This window comes from Acomys russatus, chromosome 12 (assembly GCF_903995435.1).
Source record: "Acomys russatus chromosome 12, mAcoRus1.1, whole genome shotgun sequence".
Classification (NCBI taxonomy): domain Eukaryota; kingdom Metazoa; phylum Chordata; class Mammalia; order Rodentia; family Muridae; genus Acomys; species Acomys russatus.
The window spans coordinates 34,693,872-34,719,811 of NC_067148.1; the positions used below are offsets into that span (position 1 = coordinate 34,693,872).

The following is a 25,940-nucleotide window of genomic DNA, read 5'->3' on the forward strand; positions in this document are numbered from 1 at the left end:
TTATATCAGAAATAGTCTTTCCCAGTCACCTAAATGCAGCTTTTTTCTATTGTAACCTATGCTAGATTCATAGGGTTACAACCACTAGATAGGGGAACATTTGCTTCCTCTCCTTCGCTTATCCTCAGCACAACTTGGCCAAGTTTTGAGATATAATTTAAAAGGAAAAATTAGTTTTTTCACATATATCATAGAGTACACTCAGAACAGTTTACGGGGAAGGCAGCATGACTCCAGCCTAGGTATAGTTGGCGCATTCAGTCCTAACACATCTCTGAGAGGAGTGTGCCGTTCTCTGCAGTGACATCAGCTTTGCCTCATGGCCTGCAAACTGAGTGAGTGATTGTCCATAATCTAACCACAAATTTTATTTAGACAAGTAATTGTACACAGTATTGTTCACTCATATTTTCTTTGTACCAGCACCCGAAGAGACTTGATCATAAGTTATCGATAGTAATTCTTTATATTTTTCAAATTATGATCACATATATACATGGGACCACAACATTAAAAAGTACAATGAAATTAAGAGAATTGAAATCCCTGCAGTTAAAAAAATGAAACACGAGAGGAGGAAGTATACATGGAAGCAACCCTCTGTTATTAATAATATAGTTAAAAGCTCAGCCACAGGACAACGTAAGTGAATGCCCCATTGGGAACTTCCAAACAAGCACAACTGAGGATTGATTATTAAACACATTCTTCTAGGACCCGTTAGTAGCCAAAAGGAACTATTTTCCAAGAGCATAGTTTTAAGGAGGAAAAGAAACGTAAACTCCAATATTGCCTTTGTAGTTTGACATAATCATGAAAATAAATAGAAAACTCCCTGATAGATTTCTAAAAATTTCTCTATATCAAGAATATGCTGTAGAAATGATTAATTTTTCTTCAGGACTGCTGGAAGTCTCCCTTCAACTGTAGGACACAAACGATTCATTATGCAAGGAATACAACGAACAAGCAGTGGTAACCACAGTATCTGTATAAACTTACAAAGGATGCATAGAATATGTCCAGGGAAGCTATTAAATTTAGACATAGATGACTCGGCTTCAGGGCTGCCTACTTTTCCACCATCTCCATTAATATCTACTTACTTCAAGCTCAGTTACTACATTTATTCCTTGACTAGAAGCTGAGCAGAAGGAGAATGGGGCATGCGCTTTGAAGGAGTGGTGGGCATGCTGTAGGAAACGGGGAGTGGGCTGGGCGAGAGGGAAGAGAACGAATGGCGCGTGGATGAGCCTGTGACCGCTGACAACTTGAGGAAATGAAGGAAACAAAACTGAGGAAGCTAACGGAAAAGAGCTCAGGGCAAGTTTTATTTGTTTCTGAACTTTGCTTAGGGTAGCTGGGTCGGGAGAAGATGCTGTGGCCTAACCTATATTCTATGAAATACATTATGGGGGTATAATGTTGTTTGGGGATTAGAATCCTATGGGAGAGATGAGATTTCCTATGAAATCCTACAACTTTCATGGAAAACTATGTCAGTGATAATGAACTGATTCCTGTTTCTAAGATTGTACCTAAGACTGCCTGGTTTCTCTGATTTGTTTTCATGCCATTTGTATTGAGGAAACACTGATCCCCAGTGTTTACAGGAACCTCCCATCCCTGGAGTGTTTGATGTGAACTGGTGGTATGGGTTTAGCTTCCTAAGGAAGACAAGGTAAAGCAAGAACTCTCAGGAAGCTCTAGAACCCATCTGTGCTCCTCATCCTCTTCTGTTGTGTTATATGACTGGAATATGTACCATGAAACAAAGAGGCAGCGTGACTTGGTTCAACAAAACTCATAGAAAGAGAAAGGACTATACTAATTAGTGTCTTATCTGAAAATATGAGACCATAATGAAGGGATATCTCAAAGTTTATACTTCCCATAGTTGGTGTCTGACTTTCCCGTTTCAATATAGAAATGCTGAGTATTATTTAAAACCCTGCCATTTGCAGGTCAGTGGATAGACTCAGAGACGAAACAGGAAGACTGGTCTGCTCAATCACAGTCTGCCCAGGTGACTTTCAAAATTAGGCTAATATTTTCCCAAGTCCATATAGCTCCACTTCTCTAGCAGCACGCAGTTAAGCCTGTGACCAAGAACATACAATATGCTCCAAGGCCCAGGTTGCCCTTTTATCAGGATTGAGATTTGCTGCGTTCTTGACCTAGGGCAGCAAATCAGTCCTTACCTTACAACCAGAAGAAAACCAACTAAGCAACTAACCACTACCACCAAAAAAAACTCACACACAGGTCTGTGTTCCAATCTCAAACTCTCTTGGGGACATTTTTTTTTCCAATCCAGGCCAGTGTTACATTTGGGTTTAATTTTGAGAGAATGGAAACAAGAATTACTCAGCATCCATATGATTCTTATCTGTTAGATTATTATGTCTCTCAGAATGTTATTGATCTTATTTCCAAATGTACCAGTTATTGGGCAAATGCCTCTGGTTAGATGCGTTACATATTTTTGTTATTCCAAACTCTCCAACCCTCACCCTCACTATTAAAGAAAGCTAAGTCTGGCAACATTTTCCCCACTGAAGTATTATAGGAATCCTCCTAAATTATTTACTGCAACCAACAGCTCTCCCGGCTTTCCAGTGAATCCAGCTTCTTCTCATTGATTCTCAGTTTATTCTTACATCCCCAGTGTATCACTCTAATTTAGTCTTTCTCACAAATGCATTGCTTTCACTGCAGTATCTTTTTGTACCACAATTTTGTCTATGGGGTTTCCATTCTTAACTCCATACATGGATTCTCGGTCTCTTTCTGTATTAACTAAAATAGTCATTAGCATCTATACCAGGAAATAGAGTAATATATGTCAAGAGGAAGGGAGAAAAATCAATCACTGGTTCAAAGCATTTATACCTTGGAATAAAATCTAGTTACTCAGTAGGCTCAGTAGATGGACCCCAGTGGATGCTCTTAGCAGTATCTAACCATAGTCCCTCCAGGTGTTTAGGAGAGCTTCTCTAGAGAATGAGATCGCAGCAGCTCTCTGTCTTCTTGGTAGACTTCCCAGAACCCTTCTCAAAGGTTTCCCCATTGGGTCATAATACTGCTGTAGAAGGAAGCCACCACAGATTGGCTGGTTCCATGTAACTGGGAGACAGAAAGAAGGTTTTAGTCCAGTCAGAGGGCTAATCATCCAGGATGGAGATGCCCATAAAGGAAGGAGGAAGTCATTTGCCAGTGTAGTCTTAATCTGTATGTACTTCTAATTTAGACTTAAATCTAATGTTCAGGATGCTCTACTATAGATTCAATGTCCTGGAACTTTGATTCTTCCTCCTTATCTATCTAAGTATGGTGCTTTCTGAAATCTTGAGTATTATTGCAACACACTATACATAGAGACATTTTACATTCATATTTGTACTCTGGTAAATACTTAGCATTTGCATAGCTGTTAAAAGCTGAAGGAGAGTCCAAGGCACATGCTTTTCTCTCTCTCCTCTCTTTCCCTCTCCTCCCCACCTCTGCCCAGCAGCTTAGCTAGGCTAGAACTGTATTTTTTGAGTGTGGTTGAACGGTGTGACTCATTTGCTGAGAGCTGCTGCATGGCGAGCTGGTAGCATGTGGTTCAGTGTTTCCTCCTGGGACTCACAATGCCTGGTCAGACAAGGCTGAAAGCACCAGGGTTGTAAGGCAGCACCAGTTGTTCTATTCATCCACTCTGGGTATGAATTTCCATCTTCCCCCGAGAGCAGGTGCAAATGCTCTATGTAATGTGCTAAGGGGCAATGAAGCGTGAAGGTACTGGGAGGAAGGGAGGGAGACAGCCTCTACACTCCCAAGCAGAAAAATCACTGCATCTAAGTAGCCTGTGGAAGAAAGACAGGAGTGTTGACTGCCGAGTCTTCCCCACCTACTCAGTAACCTCCCAACTGCAAGAAAAGCAAACTCAAAGCCCAAACACTTGCCATGCAGTGCCAAATACTTCTCTGATACAAACTACCAATATTGTCAAAACGCCTATATATTTATGGATGCATGGATATGCAAAAAATAGTATTAAACAATTCAAATGACACATTATTGCTTGATGATACATAGATAATCAAGATACCTGAAAAATTATTGTAAAAATTTACAATCACATTTCTCTTTCCTTTTCCATCCCCCATCTCTTTCTTTCTTCTTTTTTGTTTTGTGAGAAAACAATACTTAAAAATAGAGAGAACATCAAAAGGTCCTCTATAATATTAATCAAATCAAAGGCTTACTAATCCAACCAAAGTCTAGAAATGAATCTCAAAAGAGTCACTTTCATTACTGATTATTTTCCCACATTCATTTTAAATGAAAAATATTTTATGAACCAGTGAGAATTTTTCTCTAAATGGAGTTTTTTTCTTAATATTTAGAAATTGGAAAGCAATAAAAGAAATCACAGTGACAAAATATAACAGAAAATTAAAGAGGAGCAAACATGTCAAGATTTTAGAAAATACAGAATAGGGGAAAACTTGAATATTATAAAATATAATTAAATTATATTTACATATATACATATATATAATTGGCTCAAATTGTTCATAGCACAATTCTATTGTCTTTGTAATAGCTCAAATTCAGTAGAATAGTTTTTCCAAGTGTCAATCAGCCAAAGGGCCTGATACTTTTTAAAATACCATTTCTGATGTGCTTCTGGTATTTAATGTTAATCAAGACAAATGAGATGGTCCTGCGGGGCATGGGAGACATTCAAGAATAAAACAGAAGTAACTATGTGCAAATAAATCAGAATTTCAAAGTATCACATTATATTCTGTGAGACAGAACCTTGCTCATCTCAACTCAAAAGTTTGTAGGCATTTAAAATTCCAGGAACGTAAACAATACTTCAATATGTTGAGTCATTGGGTCTAATTGAAACAGTCTTGAGAAACCAGTTTTTCCAATATTTTGATGCAGAATTACTGGCTTAAGACAAGGTCATCCCGCTCTGGCTTGACTGAGAAGCAGAGATGATGGAACCACCACCACCACCATAGGACTACATTTAAATGAAAAATAACTATGCAGTGCTCATCCCTTCCTCTATTGTGTAAGCACAGAGAGCTCTAGCTGGGATTACCTGGTCTATACAAGCCCCAGGAACAAGAGTCATCACTCTTCATGGCACGTCCATGTAAGCTGGCCCTGATAGGCTCAGACCCAGTAGGCATCAACACAGTAAGCCACATACTATCTATGACAGAAGTGAACACCCACACTCGCTTCATCTGGTAGAGACCACACAGGACAAAGCAAACACAACGGACACAAACCTTACGGAACTACGTTAATTAAAAAGGCTCCATCCCGCTCTCGTTCTTCCTAGCCGGACTGCCTAACCTTCATGAGGAAAGCACTGAAAAGATTCTCATTCTCTGGTGTCATCCACCGGGGCTGCCAGGCCAGACCGCTGTGCAGTGAGGCTGTGTGTTTTTCTGCAGATCCACCCTTGAATGCTAAGTAACTGCTCTGCACACGCCTCTCTCTGCGGAGCTCAGGGAAATGGCAGCCAGAGCAATGAGTGGTTGGCATGGCAACAACAAGAAGAAAATCTGGAACCTCTTGTATTGTTAGGCCTGCTTGTTTATTTGCCTCAGGGGCCTATGCGGATAGCTTTAGTCATTTTGCTGGAAAGATGGCGAACGCTATTTTTGCTCTGCTTACATTAATGTAGTACATACAGTAGGTCGTATTTTAAAGGGATTTCAATTTGGAAATGATGGCAGAGAGGGTAAGAAAGAGGGTAGCAAAAAAACAGGTTTCAGTTTTCTATGGTTGAAAAGAAAGAAAAGAGAAAAGCTTAGAGCTATTTGCTGTCTGCGTATGAGCGGTACCAACCTTTGCCACTGTTATGTTTTTTTTTTTTTTCCAGCTTCCGTATGCAGTCTCTGCAACAATCATTTTATGTGTCTGGGTCTGCCTGTCATGAGGCTGCTTGGGTTATGGGGATGTTAAAATGTAGAGAAGGCTATACCACTTCTTGGTAAGGGGTAGCCCTGGAAAATAACACCTGGAAATATAGACATGCAAGGGAAAAAAGGCACTGTAGGGAATGGATGAGAATAAGGTAAAGAAATACCCTTCAATTTTTATATTTACCCCAAGAGATAGAAAAAGAAAGCCACTTCATCGGGGGACTTGATTTTTCCTGTTAGTATTCAAAGCATCACACCACAGGACAGTAGAAGTCACCACAGTCTGCTTTTAAACACTTGCATATTTTGACATCTATAAATATCCTTTTCTAATGTGTCTCCTTTCTTTCTTCACTTAGGAGGAAACAGAGAATCACACTATGATTTTACGCCATGCTCCAGGAGTGCGAGTGCAAATTCTGCAGCAGACATGTGCACTTTGTCTGCCATGGATGACTGCTGCATGAGGGTAGCAGCGGAGCCTGCGCACTGCAGCACATGCTTTCAGGTGATGACTACTTGAAGAGGGAATGGGTGTGGAAGTGTGTCTTCTGCATCCCTTCTGGATCGCGGTTGTGCTATCTGGAACCACGGCAAGGAAGAGGCCAGATTCCATTCATCTTTTCCAACAAAGGGCAAAGGCTGATATTCACAAGATTGATTCTGAGAGGCAAGAAAAATAACTCTAATCTAAAGGGATTTTGAAAGCCTGGAGAGTAAGCAGCCTGCTTAAAAAGTAAATAACTGATAAAAATGTCATGTCTCTTCTTTAGAGAAAGGACAATTCCAAATGAAACCAAGTTGCACAGGGTTCCTGGCCACTGGGCTCTCAATTCAGCACCCCCGTCTTCTAACTGCGCAGCCCTGAGCCACTTAAACAGTCCGTGCCCAATTTTCTCATTCAAAGATGGAAACGCTATTGACAGATATCTTTGTGGACATCCCAGAATGGTAGAATGTGGTCAAAGCCATGATGGTGTATGAAGTGAAGGGCCATGTGGAAGCACCTGGTCTATACACATTTCCTGCTGTAGTTCTTAAGTATACAGTTGTCCTTCTGTGTCCTTGTGGTGGGGGGTGGGGGACAGGGATGGCTTTAGGATCTCTGTAATATCACAATCTGTTGTTCGAGTCCTCAATGTAAAATATTATAATGTTTGCTGAAGGCCTCCAAAATCCTCACATATGCCTTAAATCATCTCTAGACTGCCTATATTACTGGATACAGTGTATAGATTCTATGTTAATAACTGATACACTGCATGGAGTAAGGAATAACGACTGGCAGAAAAACACAATGTTATTCTGCCCAAACACAATTTGTTTTCAAAATCATTTAATTCACAGTTGGCTCTATCCACATACGAGCAGATGAGAAGTGCAGATTCCAGTTTTTCAAGCAATCGTTGAGGAATGACAAGGAACCAGAGGCTTTTCTATCTCTAGATAATGGTGTTCAGAAAAATGGTGAGGAATGCAGAATTAATTAATATTTTGCAGATCTGGCTTTTATAATTAGCAAACATTGTATTAGAATGATTTCATAATCGGACTCGGTAAGGATAAGAATCAATATCATAAGAAACAAGACACCAAATGAAGTGAAAACATTACCTTGCCAAGTCAAGAGCATACTGACTATCCTTAAAATATCACTTGAAAGGTACTTTAAACACTTCCACTTGCTATAATGATGTTCTGATAAAAGTTTTATACATTTTTAGATACAAATATTTATTGATTTTATAGATACAAATCAACCTGTCTTTTTGCAAGTCACCTCATGCTACTTTGAAATGAATTCTAATAACTTTGAGGCTAACTCCTGCATAAGAAACCTACAGTTGGGGTGTCAAATTGTCACTCTGATTTGGAACTCTGTGGCAGGCAAAATGTATTTCGCTTGCTCTCTTTAACAAAGTGCAAAAGAAAAGGATTATTACAAGCTATTTTCTTCTTAGTTAGGCTTTTGAAAACAACTAAAACAAAACAAAACAAAACAAAAAACAACAAAACCAAACAACCCTAGCCTTTCGTTAGGTAGTTTGATTCTGAATAGCTTCTCATGTTTTCACATGCCCCTACTTTAGTACACAGTAGTAAAACGTCAAAACTAGAGTTGAGAAAGGGATTCCACCCATCTTTCTATGGGCTTGCCTTTATGCTGTGTAGCAGGGGGCATCTAGTGTGTGTAAAGCAGTAAGATTAAAGCATCATTGTCTTCTGAGAGATGCTGCTGTCCAAGCCTGGTCTCGGTGCACAAGAACAAAATTAAGTTGACCATGGTGTGCATCTTTTAAAAGTCTCAAAACTCATAAGTGAAGAAGGATGTGGGATACCAGGCTGAAGGAGGCCCAGCCTTGGGAAGATAATGATGTTTCCATCCTTGACCACGTAAGTCTATCTACAGAGATGATTACAAACAAGCTCCGGGAAAAGACTCCGGGAAACCAAGAGACAACCTTAGCCAAGGAGAAAGCAGAAGAAACATTTTGAGTCAACTCAGGGATTTCATGGCCACCACAAGCAGAGCTGGGGACCTCTTCCCTGCCGAGGAGTGCTTTTGGTGAATAGTTTTGCTTTTGAAGATTATTCCTTCCTTGGTAGCCTGCTTATTCTTTCTTTGAGTAGCCTATGACCATATAGGCCTTTGGGTCATCAGTCTGAAGGACTGTGCACCATGATAAGCTATAATTTAATAAATTCATTTTTCTCTGTTACAAAAAAGAAGATTATTCCTTATGGAAGAAACATGATATACAGCTGCAGTGTAGGTAAACGGGGGGGGGGGCGGGGAAGAAAAAAGAAAAGAAAGAAAAAACTCCTTGATGCTCCTTGAAGTGCTCCCCTCCAAATATAACGCTAGTTTCCATTGGGTCACTACCTTACAGCATAGCATTTTAAAAATACCATATTTGAGATTTAAGAGGATTTGCTTATATAGCTGATGATTTACAACATTCATTTTAAGGAAGTTATCTATAAGCCATCAATAACAACAGCTATCATTTTACTAAGCTAATTTGGATAGAAGCTGATTGCATGCTATCTCATCACTGGAGCATCCTTTTATTAGTAGACAAGTTTTACATTTTTCTTTTCCTACAGCTTTCCACACTTGCACATCTTAGGCCTGTTATTTTCAGAAGGGAATTAGTTTGAAAAAAAATCACACCATAGTTTGGGTTGAAAACATCACTATGGCAACCCACAGATGATGATGTACCCACCTCTGTCCCTGTGAGCATACATATAAATGCTTGGAAATAATTTTTTCCAAGATAACATAAGACTAATTTAATACATGTTGAGATGATTCCACAACAAACACTGGATGTTCCTGAAACCATCACTTGAAAGAAATACCTGTGAGTTGGATTTAATTTATATTATTTTCTCATAGAAACTGGCAAGGACACACTGACCTGACAAACAGATTTTTCTAATGCTGTTAAATACTTCATTAAGACCACTGAACAAATAGGATATTAAGTACTAGTTGTCTATGGCTTCAACAAGCATACTATATATACAGTGATTTTTTTTTTTCTATAGTGCATTGTACTGCTCCATGGTGGCAATAAGGACTTTGTGTTGAGTATCTAAGAGACAAAGCCAGCCAGGCATGGGCTCATACCTGCACTCCCAGAGCTTGGGAGACTGAGACAAGGGGGTAACTTTGACTTTAAGGAGAGTCTGCACTCTACAGTGAGTTCAAACCCAACCTGAACTACAGAGTGATACCCTCCTCAAAACCAAAACCAAAATCAAACAAAGCAGCAGCAACAAAAGGCCTGTATACTTAGGGATAAAAGTATAGTTTTCAAATCGATGTGAAGACTGTCTTTGCATTTGCCCATTCATTCAATCACTGGCCCAACACACATTTACTGAGCACTGCAGCTGTAAAGCCAGGGCCACGGGATATGATGAGAAGGAAACCCGCGGTCTGCACCACTGTCCCTTTCTTTCCTTCGACCCGTGATGCTGCAGCTTGTCCTTATCTCTTAGGTCTCGAACATACCCAAGTCAAATCACACTGCGCTCAGCTAGAACTAAAAAGCCCTTGTTCAAGAGTGTCACCACCACTGCCACCCGCAATGGCAGTAACTAACAGACACTACGTCTTGGAGCACTGGCTTCACATGTTGTGTAGTGTTGGTATAATCCTCATTGTAACCATAAAGACAGCCATATTTTCACCCTAATTTCAATCATAGTTTCTTATTAATAAGATGTATGTCCCCTTGGAACACCGTCCAGCTTCTCATTTTCCTGGTTCAGTCAAGACACTGCCATCCTCTTTTTCTATTCTCATGGAATTCTGCAGGGCCTGGCTTTGTATCAGAGCAACTGACAGAGACTCAACTTAGTGAGGAAGGTACCTAATCCTTAAGAGGGATGCAGTGTGTGCTAATGCCAGAACAGAACTGCCACAACCTAATGGTGTATTCAGTGTTTGACACTGCACATCACTGAATATTTATACTACTTTGCTATGCTCATGTGAATTTATTTGGTACCCCAGATGACCTTTGGGCAGATGTACCCTAGGTAAAAACAACCCTTCTTCAGCTTTGCCTTTCCACACTTCTCATTTGGCATCTAACATCCTGTGCTTGGCATCCAGATTAATAGACACAGAGGTCATAAATCATGAGAACCTCATATCTGTGGAGTTTGGGCACCAGATTTTGTATAGAAGCTAATATAACACTTAGTATGTAGAAAATACTACTCAAATACCACTAAATTTGAGCCTTAAAAATGTATACTATGTGTTTTGGATTTTCTTTTGTCATTTAAAATGTCTTCAATATTTTCTTATTAAAATAAAACATATATACGCCATGCACAAATAAATAAATATACATGTATACACGCATGAATATATAACTACACACATATATAAATTGTACCAAGAATCTAGTGCATGCTAAGCATGTGCTCTAACACAGAGTATACCCCATCCCTTATATATAAGGTGTTTTGACTAGAGTGTATGGTGGACAAGCATCACAGTCTAATTACCGTATTTTTCGGACCATAAGATGCACTTGACCATAAGACGCACCCAGTTTTTAGAAGAGTAAAGCAAGAAAAACAGTAAAAACAGCAATTGGACTATAAGGCACATCCTTATGAGACAGAGAAACTAAACTCCAAATAAATAAGGGAAGACTGAAGGGGACAGTGCTTCACTTTACTACTTGTAGTGTGACCAGCCTTTTGAAGAAATGAGCTATTGTCTGTAAATTCAAATACGTGAAATTCTGAGTTACGGAAAAAGGAAAATGATGACAAAAAATGCTAAATTGTAAGGTAATGTGTGTCTATGTCATTAATGTTCTATACTTATGGTACCATTTAGGATCGTATCGATGATAGTACTTTCAAGAGAGGCATGTAAGAGTTAGTTATCATGGAGCCGGAGAGATTGATTGCTCAGTAGTTTCGAGGCCTGGTTGCTCTTCCAAAAAATCCTAGGTTTTATTCCCAGGACCCACATGCTGGCTCATAATCATCTGCAACTGCAGGCCTAGGGGCTCCTGTGCTCCCTTCTGGCCTCTGTGGGCGCTGCCTGTATGCAGTACACAGACACATGCAGGCAGAATACCCAGACACATGAAATAATAATAAAGATAAAAATAAAAAGAACTAGTTATGCTACATTCTTCTGTAAGCCTCTGTGTACTGTGTTTTAGAAAGCTGAGACTAGGTAATGGGTGCCTACATTTCAACATGTGTGTTTGTCTCCCCTCTCTTCGGCTTTCCACTTCTCCTGTTTCTTTGGAAGGCTGATGAGGTGGACTGCATAGTTCTTTCTACCCTGAAAGGAAATATGCTTCTAATCTATCTGCTGAACTTAGTCAGGGTCCAATGTTATTCAAGGTAATAAGAAAACATTGCGTTTCCCACCCCACCCGACCCCACCACCATAGGTTAAAATACTGACAATTTACAGCAAAATTTACATACACTGTACTTTACCTATAAAAACTAAGGTGGTAAAAAATTTAACAAGGAAACAAGATCAAGACTACAACAAAGTTGGGGAAGGTCAGGCTAATTGCCACGGTATGGTGGCTGGTGCTTGCGCCTTACTAGGGTGTCTATTTCTCCTCGCCTTACTCGTCTTTTTAGAGTGAAAGGACCAGCTGCTGTAAATTAATTCGCCTTCAGAGTGACTGGACTACAAAGCACAAAGACATCCTTGAGGCCCTCAGTTACCTGCTGTTTCTCTGTCCGCTGAGGTCAGCTCTCCGTTGATCCCGTTCTCTTTGGTATCTGAATAGGTGCCCTGTGACCCGTGCTCCCCAAAGGCGCCCTCCTCCTCCTCTCTGTATGGAAATCCATTGGCGCTGCGGCTCAGCCCTTCCCCTGCCCCGCCTTGGTCCTTCATCTCTGGAGGGTGAGGGTGTGCAGCTGCCTCTGTCAGTGGGGCTGACGTCCAGTGTGGCGCCTTTCCTTCATCTTTCCGCTCATCTGCCATCCTTCAGAGCTCTGTACTGTCTCCTGCTGATAGAATGTATGCATATTAGTTATCACTTTTGGAAAAATCTCCAGAAAGCATTAGTGGCAAAGTAGGGACAATCTGGGGTCCAATCGGTGACTTGCTGTACCCATAAATGTTCTTCAGAGAAGATATTTGTTATCACCAGAGCATTTCTGGAACGTTCCATAAAATTAAATATAGTCTTTTAAAAAACATATTTCAGGACACATCTTACTCAGTGTCTTTGACAAATGGTCTGAATATTGACTGACAGTCGACCAATTGTACACCAGAGGAATCTGTGGTTGAGAGAGTTGAGTAGAAAAGGCAGGAAGAGAAATTGCTGGAGGAAATATCACATTGTCAGACATGACTCAACTACCCTTTAAAAAAAACTTTCAAGGGAACCTGGAAGAGAGAGTGGGCAGCACTTTCATTCCAACAGTGTTCAAGTAAAGCTAGTTACATACAATTTTCTGAGTACTATCATGCAATGAATGACGGTTATTGACCAAATTTTCAAGCAAACATTTTTCTAACTATATGTGTATTTTAAGAGGGTCTGATACTTTTCTATAAACACAAATCTTGCAAGGGAAAAAATGAAACCACAGTGTGTCGTGCTTAATGACATCATCTCACTACTAAAGTAAGATCTGGAAACACGACATAGTTGACGTGAGTGAAGAAGCTGGGAGTTGTAGCAAAGGACCCTGTGGAGGAGGCGCGTCTTAACCTTAAGTGAATGGCAGACACTGTGTGACTTCTCTTACATGTGGATGCTTCTAAGTTTAGAGAGGTAAGTGACAGGATGATTCACCTCCTCAGTTTGGAAAGCTGCTGCCAGTGATGTAGTCTTATTGATGACTTACTGTCTGCACAGAATGGATGACAACATACGCGATGACTGCCTCTAATGGAAACCAGGAACACTTGCAAAGGCTTCCAAAGGCTTCCAAACAAACAAAAGCAGTGTCAGGGAGCATCTATTTCTTAGCACCAGCTGTTCAGAGATCCCCACAAATAAGTCAAAAGAGTTACAGAAGCAAGCTTTCTACCGGATTTCCAAGAAGCACTTGTTTGCTTCTGAGTTTCTATTTACTTATTTGTACGTACACACATGCATGTGTCAGGCTGTGCATGTAGTTGTCAGAGGACAACTTTATGGAGTTGGTCCTCTCCTTCCACCGTTATGTGGGTCATGGGGACTGAACGCAAGTCGTGGAGCTGGCATCATTGGATAACAGGCACTTTCACTTCCCAAGGAGTCTCACAGGCCCTGCTTCTAAATTTCAATGCTTTTCTTTGCTTCGTGTGTTTTTTATTCATATCGAAAAGAATTAAACAAGCTCATTCATTTAAACTAATTATAACACCAAAGAGCCTCCAAATCTGTTTCCAAAAGTATTCTGTTTAATCTTCCGTAAAACCATATATAAACAACATAAAAAGAATCTCACTTTAAAAACACTGATTAAAGGACTCATGGACACACCTCAAGCACTTCTATGTCACCTACAATGTGCAAAGAACCTCATGCACCAAAGAGGTTTCCCAACAATTCTTAGAGTGATTGATTACAAATCAAATAATGTAAAGGAAACCTCAGTAGTCACGGTCATCACGGCTGTAGTTATCTCACCACTTGTGGCACCATCAGTCAGCACATGACATCATTTTAGATAGCGTTTCTACAGTTTCTGGTAAAATAATAGAAACTTGAAAACTTGATCAAGTACATGCATGTGAGTTATCTGCAAATCTGCCCTGAGCTATTACGAAGGAGTGAATACGCACCCCCAAAAGGCATGGCAAAGGTCTCAGAAATGGACCCTGATGGGGGAGGACATACCCCCAGGAATACCTTCCCTCTGTGTACACATGAGAAACTAAATATCTTATAAATGTGATCCAGGAACGTTCTACCCTCCATCCCATTCTACAGTGTGCACCACCAGCCAAATATCAGACTACATGACATAAGAATCTAAACTTTAAATTGCCATGATGTCTACACATATCTTAGATTCAAGTAGCCATGTTGGGGGATAATCTGATGTATTTTGATGCTAATCACTGCTTGCTGTCTGACCCACCTTTTGCTTAATAAAAAGCCATCCCACCTGGGCAGGGCAGGAGTTAGGTGGGGCTTAGAGAGAGAGGAATTCTGGGAAGAAGAAGGACCACAACCAGTGGAAGGAGACCTGAAGTCAAGAGAGGAAGGCCACCATGGGTTAGCTGGAGAAGCACATGGCCCATAGCGTGGATGGAGAATCCAGCCCAGATAAAGAACATGAGCAAGTATTTGGGATTATGGATGGGAGGTAGCTTGATAGAAGTTATTGGAAGCAGATGGCATGGGATTGGGACAGGGATCCCATGCCTGCCTCACTATGGGAGGCAATTCAGAGGATTGATATTGGCCCTGTCTCAGGTTAACTAAGGCTATCTTAAAATATAACAAGTGTCTGTGTTTTGATTGATTGCTAGCTGGGCCTACAGATAATACATGTAATTTTAAAAACAATAAGTGGTGCCCAACGTGGGGCCCGAACCCACGACCCTGAGATTAAGAGTCTCATGCTCTACAGCAAGCTGTAATTAGCATAAAAATACATCAGACCATCCCCCAACATATCCACCTTCTGGATACAGACATGTTTTTCAGAGCATCCTAGTCACTGTGTGCCTCAATGTCTTTTACTATTTCTTATCAAAACTTCCATACTCTTCTGTGGCCCAATCTATTTCTGTATGTGTACAAAGCCAACAGTGAATACAGAAAACAAAACAAAACAAAAAACCCCAAAAGAACCTCGCATAAAGAAGTCAAACTTAAAAAAAAAAAAAAAAAAAAAAAAAAAGAAGTCAGGCTTTGCTAATGCATCTTTTTGAAAATTGAAAAGGCTTTGTGTGTGTGTGTGTGTGTGTGTGTGTGTGTGTGTGTGTGTGTGTGTGTGTGTGTGTTTTGTTTTTTGTTTTTTGCTTTTCAAGACAGGGTTTCTCTATTTAGCTTTGGCTGACTTGGACTCATTTTGTAGACCAGGCTGGCCTTGAACTCACAGTGACTCACCTGCCTCTGCCTCCCAAGTGCTGAGATTAAAGGTGTGCGCCACCACCGTTCAGCGGGCTTTGTGATTTATAATAACTTTAGATCTATAGAAAAATTGAGCAGATAGTAAATAGTTCCCACAACCTCACTGTTTGCAAATTTTCCAATTCTGAACATTTCTCACTAAGGTGACACATGTACTATAGTTAATAAAACAACAGTAAATTACCCAATATTATTTTTTATTTGTCTGCTTCAAGGTTTCAGTTAAGGTATTATACCACATTTAATTTTCTACATTTAATTTATACTAAACCACACTTTGTTAATAGAGAAACTCTAGGCTTCTCTAAGACTAAGAAGTACCCAGGGTTAGGAGTACTGTTCACACAAACCATACAAATGGAGTCTGGAGTTTTTAAAAAATGATTAGTTTTGGTTTATATGTTTATGAAGGCTATCACAGGTAAAACATTCAGAGAGGTAGAGGAGGTGCTTGCTAGTTCCCACACATGTGAGCCTCCTAAGAGCTTCTTCTAATGCTTCTAGCGCCTTCCATTTTATCATGAAATGATGTTACAAAGTCTCACAGGTGCTGGTTCCTGATATCCTATGCATTAGCATGTCTAAAAGGGTCTGGGCAACATTTACGTGTGAAGTGTAGGTTCAACTCTGGAAGTTAACATTTTATTTATCCTTTAAAAATGTTAATAAATGAAATTTAATTTAGAAACAAAAAGTCACTGATCTGTGTGCAGCAGTAGTTCTCAACTTTCCTTACACTGCGACCCTTTCATACAGTTCATGTTGTGGTGACTCCCAGCAGTAAAATGATTATGTTGCTGCTTCATAACTATAATTTTGCTACTGCTATGAATCATAATGTAAATGTCTGATATAAAGGTTATCTTATATGCAACCCCAAATGGGTCATGAGTCACAGGTTGAGAACCACTGGTATACATGCATTTGTCTCCGTATGGGTGTGTATACATAAGTGTAGTTGCTACATAGTCAAAAAGGGGACATTAGATTCTTTGAAGCTGCCATCACAGGTAGATGTGAGCCACAAGAGAACCAAAGTAAGTCCTTTGTAAAAACAATATACAATTGTTGTGCCTTAAAACAAACAAAAAAAACCAAAAGCCAACCAACTAACAAAAACCAAAAACTACTCACTGATAGCTCCAGCACCTCTGGGAGTCCTTGATAGTCAAAGGAGACACCTTAGTACAACAATTCACAGCTCATAGCTCTCAGCCAAATTTGACTATGCCTCGTCCTTCACTCCCAAGCCTCTGGAGCACATTTCTCAGTGAACAAAAACCTCTCATCTTTAGCTAACAGATCAATATCTAAATATTTCATGTTTGTTAGTGATCATCTACTTTAAAGTTTGACATCATTTGTTTTTAAAGGACTAAACACCCCCAAAATAAATTCCTGAATGTTTACTGCGTTACAATGTTGGATCTTTTAAAAATCAATACTTTTGGAGGAAGGGCTACCCAAGCATACTGATTCCACTTAATCCTACAAGTAAATCAAAGCCCTTGCCTACAAAGCATTAGCCGACTACATGACAAGTTGCAGGTTACTCAGTGTATGTATTCTAAACATCTATAAGGTGCCAGTCCTCATTGCGCTATAAAAACTATCGTGACAGGAAGTGTGACTGGAAAAGAGTGCTGCTGTCTTGAGGGGCAAAAGCTTCTTACATCAAAGGAGGCAATAGTTGATCATGCTCATTTATAAACAATTCACAGGATGATTCACTTCGCTTAAATAGCTAATGGATATTTTGGGGTACCACTGGTATTTGTGTGTCACACTGAAAAGGGGTACACTTATGATGACTAATCTTGACTGTCAGCTTGATATGTTTGGACAGATGGGACCTTATTTGAGAAGTCGCCTTCATAAAAGTGGACCGTGGGCATGTCTATGGGACATGCTCTTGATGGCTAGTTGATGTAGAAGTGGACAGCGCCACCTCTGCGGCAGGTGGACCTGCTCTGTGTAAGAACAGCATCAGGGCAACAAAAATGAGGCAAGCCAGTAAATAGTGTTCCTCCATGTCTTCTGCTTCCATTTGTTTCTGCCTCTGGGTTCCTGCTTTTGCTTTCCTTGGTGATGGACTATAAGCTGGAGGATGAAACAAGCCTTTGTTCCTAAAGTTGTTTTTGCTCAGCGTTTTATCCCAGCAAGAGAAATCAAACTAAGCCAGCAAGGACATAGGTCAACGATAAACATAAATACTACAGAAAAATGCAATTCATGACTTTAAGGTACCTGTATTCCAATTTTCAAGTACTCACACTTTTAAGTCGATCTAACATGTTAATTAATGGATGCCCTTGGAGAGTCATTTTACAGTTTATGGGTAGGCCTGACCATTATCAGTGCTATCACTTAACAGAGTTTTACCATACTAAGATTATCTTATAGTTACATATATATTTTAACATTTTCTAGGCCTAAGGTTATAATACTCTATTTCCAAACAAGAATTTTGCTTCAGCATCAGTCTGCATGTGAATTTATCTTTTTATGTTTGTGGGGAAAAAAATAGAGCTGACCTTAGACAGCCCAAAAGTCTGACTCCAATATGAGAAATTTGACTCTGTGGGTGTGTACACATATAAGAAACTACTATGTAAATATTGTATTTTATTACATGATTGTGCTTGTAGTAAGGGTTCACTTAATTTGAAATTTGGAAGTAAATTATCTTATATTTTGCTTGTTTCTGCTAACTCTTTGTCTACCAGGCAAGCTGTACTTTCCCACATTCCTCGCTCAGGCGTTTAATGTTTCCCTTTAGCATTCCTCAATTTTAAGTTGTTGCTATTGGTTCCTTATTATAAATAGCTGGTAATGTTTATCAAATCTTTTCTGAAATCCAGTAGGAGCTATATTATAAGCAAATATTAGTTGTCACATTACCTTTCTTTAAGGTGTGATTTTTATGAGACAGTCATGTGCTATTGAACCCACAATAGGTTTCTCCTTGAGTACACAAAGTGAGTTAGATAGAAAACAGAATCAATTAGTCTTTTCTACATGAAACCTTTGTTTGTTTAGATAGGTTATAGGTGAGCACCCTCTAGCAGGAAAAAAATACATTTTCTAGAATAACTTTTAGTTTTAAAAAAATTTTTGTCCATCTTTCTTGGAATCATTTCTTTTAATCATTTCCACACAAACACTGCTGATAGGCAAGCAATAACTTTACAATGACAAATGAACAATGTTAGTGATGTAAGGTTAATAGGCTTTTGTTAGTTTTCCTTATTCATTATAAAACTAGATGGATACATTAGAGCACACTGCACATATCAGCTGGTTTAAACCACAGAGTGCTTTTCTATCCCTCCATCTATTATCAGAATGCCTGAACGCTGCACATGAAAAAGATTGTGTGTACGCTTTGATGATCCTTGTATTGTCTTTTCTTTAGAAAAAGTAAGAGGTATATATTTAAGTGTAGGAAATAGTGGTTCCATAATACAGATGTCCCCTGGGCATGCTGAAGAGAGAAAACAGGACACAGCTGTCACATTGCCTCCATTCTTTAAGGAGGAGAAACATGAAAGCAGACTTTATTTTTTCCAAGAAAATCTAAGACTAGAGTCAAATCAATACATATTTTACAGAAAAAGAAGCCACTTTACTATTTTTCTACCTATCTACTTAATAATTTTGAGTTTTCTCCTACCCTCCTTTTCAAGCGTGAAAGGGGCTAGGCAGAGTAAGATATACATAGTCAGTATATATATATACACATAGGAAAATAAAAGCCAGAAAAACATTATAGAATGGGTTTCACATTATTTGTTGAAAATTGAATGAGTTAGTCATCAACTGCCTACCACGAGGAAGACGGGAGGGAAAGGTTCTATCAGAAATGGATGTTTGAGCCTGGCGTCCTACTGTATGCCTTTAATCCCAACACTCGCGAGGCAGAGGCAGGCAGATCACTGTGAGTTTAAGGCCAGCCTGGTCTACAAAGTGAGTCCAGGACAGCCAGGGCTACACAGAGAAACCCCATCTTGAAAAAACAAACCAAACAAACAAACAGTCAAAAATGGATGTTTGGCCACAATGAGCTTAAGAGATAAGACTGAGTTTGAACTTCATGTTGGAGCTGTGGAGGATGACGAAGGAGACAGAAGTCAGGTTCAAACTCCATCTAAAGCACACGGAGTAGAGCAAATAAACAGAGCAGTGGATGCAACAGCGTGTGTAGGAAGAATCTAGAAAGATCCCTACAATAAAGGATTTTTGTTTTATTTCGTTTTTTTTCCCAGAAAGATAATAAAGTATTTTAATCCACGTCACAAAAGTCTCTTAAAGAGATTATGAAAATGAAATGCTCTTAGGTTACCAACAATTCCAATGCATCCCAAGTATTCTCAACATACTACCTCCAGAACAGATACAGTAAATCAGATCTTCTTAGAGTGAGGCTTGCAAATTAGATGGTGACTGTGGTAGAGCTTGAGGAATAATGTTTTCGGACAAGCCAGTCACCTCAGGAAAGAGGAATGAGGGGCAGAAATGCAGACAAGAAACATTACTGCAGAGTGACTGAAGCAAAGAGTGGAGGCAAAATGTTGGCGGGTCACATGACCACTCTTACAAATAGACATTGTGCCTTTTATGTACTTTGCCCAGGAATTTTTTTTTGAGGAGTTGAAAGAGTCCAATCATGAGATAGAAAGTTATTATTCTACCTTCCAGGGAAGGTGATTTTTACTCATACTTAATTCTATTTGACAGAGGCAGAAATATCTTGAAGGAATGTTCCTTTTAAAATGGTCCCTTTTCCAAGGCTGTCAAATACAAATAGCCAAAACACTAAGAATATAACATTTATACAATTCCTGATTGTATCATGGTTCTTCTTGCTGTAGGTCGTTTATTGTTCTTATGTGTTATATATAAATGTATGTATAAAAATAAAAAATGTTTAATTAATAAAAAGCTGTCCCTTTTCTATGACAAGATAGCAATTTCATCTTGTAAAATGACGGCAAGACTGTGAACATATTCAACTTGCTATTAGAGTGTTTATTTTGTCTAGTTCTTGGCATTCACTAATGGTTTATTGAAGTGTACTTGATTAATTTTCATTACAGACTGATGACTTTGGAGAAGAATGTGGGTTGGCTCTAGATGTAAACGTGTGGTTGATAATTCTGAACTTATCCACATAATTCAGGCCTATGTGCTGAAAGTGCTGAAGTGGCATAGAACTTTCTTCTTAGGCTTCCCATAGGCCCACAGACTTCATTGTTTTTCTTTGGATTGAATATTGGAGACATAACAAAATATTTAATCCCCAATTATAGTTATTAGCAGGCAGTATTAAATACTGTCAAAAACTGGCAAAAGGAGAAGCTTTGCAAAGTCCAACGGAAACTGTCTTATGTGTCAGATAGCAGGTTTTGGTTTTCATAGTGTCCTTGGCACAGGTAGTGCTAGGGTGTTTTCTTCGAGGCGTTCTGCCCTACCATCATGAAATAGGGATTTCAATCAAAACAGAGGGCATCCGATTTTGTGTCACTATTTATCTAGGGAGGAACAAAAGAATCAAACAACCAGTTTCATAACAAAATTAACCAAACGAATACTGTTTCTCTTTCCATGGACACTCAATTGTGTTTTTTACCATTACTACCCATCCCAGAACCATACAAAAGGAACTTGGTTGGATCGCTAAATGTATCATAATTTTATGTAGTATATATAATCTTTGTGTCTACTAGAGGTGTTTCTAAGCCTAAGTATTTGCTAATGAAGGGCTTTAAAATACGAAATTGCTACCCTCTGTCTTCCATGTAAAATCAAAGGTAATTTTCAAAATGACATGAAAAAGGAAAGCTGAAAAATCCATGTTTGCTTCAGATCTCTTCTGCATGTCTCAGGCTGAATGTAGAATATTTACGGTTTTATCGGCTGACTCATTCTTTGTCACTTACCACGCTAATGAAAAATTAGTATAAAGAGAGCTGGTGGGCACGAAAGACTTTAACTCTGAGGATGATGGACACGAACACAAAACCTCCCAGTGTTATTGTTAAACCTGAATGACACAAATGAGTCATAATCCAGAGCAGGCTGTAAATGTTCACTAAATTCTGCCTCACCATGCGATTTAACCCATCAACTCAAACTGAAGAAGGATTGTTCTCCTGTGACCTTGGTATGCAACATATATTTCACAACTAAGTGATACATCTAGGCCCTTTAACACATTATACACACAGAAAATCAAGCTCCTATCAGAAATAGATCCCTGAGATGCTGCGCTCTAGAACTCTAGCTCTACTGATGATATTTAACTCAGGACTTGTACTTAGGTGCCAGAGAAACAGTGAGATAAGTAATAGATATTCAATAAGAAAACCGAGGTTGAATCACGGTTCGATCTCTTCCTAAATACATCAGTTTACACATGGTAACCAAACCTGAACGTTAGTTTCATACTTTGTAATGAACTACTGAATCAATGACTAGATAAAATTTTATCCCTATGTCAGTCCTGTTAATGTTCAAGTTCAGTCATCATAGCTTTAATGCTGTTTTAAATGAGCTTCAATCTAACCATCAAGACACAAAGCTTAAGACGAAAATTGTAAGCTGGATTGTGAAAACGATGATGTTTTAGAGATACACGGCCTTAACTGTGACCCATAGACTGTCAGACTTTGTTGAGTACCACATAGCAAAATACTGTGAAATAAGATCTCCTTTGGCTACAAATCTGATGAAAATCATGTAGAATTATAGATACCCCAAAGGGTATTTATAAGCCATGGGTGTTACATCACCAAGACATGAGGAACCTTTGGCTTGGGGAAATCTGAGCTCCACAGGAAGGGAAGACACTGGCTCCTTCCTAACGTTGAAACTATCAAAAAGAATGGCCAGCACCTAGGGACAAATGCGCTGGGTATTTTCTTCCCAGAGGTTATGGCATATGCAGTTGTAGAGGCAGTGTAATTTTGAAATGAGATGCCGGGCTTAAAAACAACACCCAAGACTTGAAGGAAATTACAGTTCTGAAAAACAGAGGAAAAATAAAATAAGGGATGTAAACTTGCAAATAAAAATGCTTTAGAACATAAGTTCAAAGTCTGAAAGCTTTATAGTTTTTATAAATGAGGTCCTGCTTTCAGTAGAGAATTAATTCTTGATGAGTGATAGAGAGACAGCACTGGTTCTCAGCCCTGCTCTGATCACCAGATCTCAGTTTGTCTCTTTAAAATAGAGTGAGTTCTTAGCCCAAGGGGCGTGTCTCATGGAAGTGTTCACTCACCAGGAAAGTGGGTCAGAGAGGAGGGCATCCTATTGGGACTCTAGGTGAGAGAAGAATGGGAGAATGGGGAAATAGAAGGATCTAGAGGGTCCTAGGAACCTATAAGAAGAACATTAGGATGGGCAGATCTTGGCCCAGGTGTCCAGTGCAAACTGTGGCACCAGCCAAAGACAATACATGAAGTAGACTTCAAACCCCTACCCAGATCTAGCCAATGGACAGGACATTTTTCACAGTTGAGTGGAGAGTGGGGTCTGACTTTCACACGAACTCTGGTGCCCCATATTTGACCACGTCCCCTGGATGGGGAGGCCTGGTGGCACTCAGAGGAAGGATAGCAAGCTACCAAGAAGAGACTTGATACCCTATGAGCATATACAGGGGAAGAGGTCCCCCTCAGTCACAGTCTTAGGGGAGGGAAAATGGGAGGGAGGGAGGAATGGGAGGATACAAGGGATGGGATAACCACTGAGATGTAATATGAATAAATTAATAAAATATATTAAAAATAGAGTGAGTTCTCTGGCAATTTCATACACGTAAATAATAGATTTTGATTACTCTTCTCCTCCCTTCTCATTTTCTTCCCATACTTTTCTGCTCTGCCACAGTCTACCAGTCCCTTTCTTAGATTCATGACTTTTGGTTTGGTTTTGTGACCCATTTAGCTTAACTAGGGTGGTCCTTATAACCACTGGATTAGAACTATCTATCAGAGCCTGGTGGGCTCACCAGTGACTACACAGAAAAGGCAACACATCCACCTCTTTCTGTAAAATAGTTAAAAATACTCCTCCTTTATCAGTAAGATAGTTCAACAGGGATGTAGTGTGTCTGGAGCCTCTCCTCCACCCATGCTTAGTTGTTGACAAACTTGCCCACTTAAGTGCAGAGCCAGGCATCCGCAGTTGCTATGAGTTCCTGACTCTAATAATTGTGTTCTGCCCAGACAGTGACACTTTGCAGTTTTTCTCACTGTCTTCCTTTTAGTCTCATCATCTGCAATGTCCCCATAGCCTTAGAATGGACAGCATAAATATTTTGTTTAGGGCTGCATACTCAACCATTATTTATGCTCCACATATTGTGAAACTAAACTCACTAACTAAAAAGTGAGGATTTTTTGGTTAAGGCTGAGCAGTAGTTATCTAAATATATTCATAAAACTTGGAAAACACTTTGAAGCTGTGCCAGTTTAGCTAACATATTAAATCTCCTATTAAGGGCTATGGCTCAATATTCCATGGGTTGTGACCGGTTCACAGTACCAGATACAAATTTCCTTCTGTAGAGTGAGCTTCAAATGGAGCAGAGAATGATTGGTTACCCCTATAACATTAGTGCCACTAGTTCGCATGTGTGCGCATCTTGCCAGGCAGGTGGTACTGTAGTTCATTAGCGTTCACGGCTAAGTTAGACTCTTGATGCCTTTTCTTTTTTTTCCAGTAGCCTTCGTAGAACTTTCTGGCAACTGTGAAAGCTATCCAGCAGGAGGAAGGCTCCACCTCAGTTCTGGTATGATTTCTCTCTATCATGCTACTAAGGTGTGTAATGTCTTTATCTCTGGAGCTTTCCCATCTAGTTCCGGTGGACAACCAAAAGAACTGGCAAGATGTTATACTGTTTGCAAGGCCTCTGGGGCTCCTATAACCAGCTCAAAAGATGACATTCCACACTGTCATTTCTGCTTAGTAATCCACTAGAAGCAGTTTCCCTAGCCACGCTGGGTAGCTCCCTTTCAACCCTCTTAAAAATACAAATTGTATTTTAAATTTAAGTTAATAGTCTTTTGATCAACACTTCTCCCTCGAAGACATAAGCCATACAAATAAAGTTTTGCCCCTAGCGTGTTAAAAATAAATTCTAATTTCATTTCTAGTGGATATAACCAGAAGCAGCCTACCGTCACTCTGAGCATTTGTTGTTCGCATGTTTTGAAACTCATATACTCTTTGTCAGTGCGTATGATTAGGCAACAGCTAATGGCCATTCTGTCGAGAACATTAAAAAATCAATTATTGTTTATTATGACGGGATGCTGGACTGCATGATGCTAAGACGCCCAATCTTAAGATTACACTCTAATTCATCAGACAATTAATTAGTCTACACTCCAGAACATTAAAGGAAAAGGTGTAGTTTATCTGAGAATTGAGAACATACGTGAAAAGATACTATTGCAGGAGGCTACAAAAAAAATCAACAAAAGAAACAGGTTGGTATGTGCTTTAAGGGAGACAAGTGTGGGGCATCAGGGGTGCACAGACAACTTTTATGACAGCGCCTCTCCTGAGAGGCAGCATCTGAACGCACAGCATGAAAAGGATTTAGCAGAAAATGGCTCAGGAAACTTAAAGGGAAAACCCTGATGCCCAAATCCTTTCCCTGGCCCCCCACTTTGTTTTTCTTTTTACATTTTTAGGCTGGGAACTTAGAAAGACAATCCATTTTATTTTTAAGCACACACCTTTAATCCCAAGCACTTGCCCAGCACTCTCATTACACTATCCTTCACCCCAGGTTAGAAGTTCTTCACCATGCCCCTGTCTCCCTCAGGAGGCTGTGAGGTACAGAGGGAAAGCTGTGTTTAATTCATCTCTGTACATGCAGCACCTGGCCCACCGGCACAGAGGAGGCTCAGGCACACATGTCTACTTATGAGTGAAGACAGGACAGCTGTAAAGTACAGATTGTTCCCTGTAGTCCAGAAGTGAGGGAAGACATAGAGAAATGAGGCTGACAGGCAGACAGACACAATCGTAAGGACTCGGTAAGAGATGTAGTAAGGCACACCCAGACTCTGTCCTGGCGTCCCTCAGCATCTGTGAAAGACGATGGTTAAGAAGAGTGTGGCTTATTCAGGTTTATGATTTAGAGTCACTGACCCAATAACATGCCAATGAAATGTGAGCCAGAATAAGGCACAGCTAGGCAGGAAGATGCTCTTGTGGATAGCTGCTTTGGAAAAGGACATGTGGTCCTGAACTATGACAGTGTGCTTGGGATGGAAGTGGGCTGGACACTTATGTGAGGAAATCAACTAATAATGTATTAATTAAAAAGGCCCAACCTCCAATGAGTGTAATCTGTTAAACAGACTTGTTTTTACAAAACTATCTTGTAAACTAA

The 25,940-nt window shown here is 39.7% G+C and overlaps 1 protein-coding gene across 21 annotated transcripts in view; it reads right to left on the reverse strand.

Annotated features, from left to right (window-relative positions):
• Map2 (microtubule associated protein 2) overlaps positions 1-12,475 on the reverse strand; it is a 61,830-nt gene extending 49,355 nt beyond the window's left edge. For all 21 annotated transcript variants that reach the window (XM_051154186.1, XM_051154183.1, XM_051154177.1 and 18 more), the window contains exon 1: positions 12,171-12,475. In XM_051154186.1, coding sequence (XP_051010143.1) covers positions 12,171-12,432 — 262 coding nt within the window. In that variant the 5' untranslated portion in view covers positions 12,433-12,475. The remainder of the gene's footprint in view (positions 1-12,170) is intronic.
• Between the last annotated feature and the right edge of the window lie 13,465 nt (positions 12,476-25,940).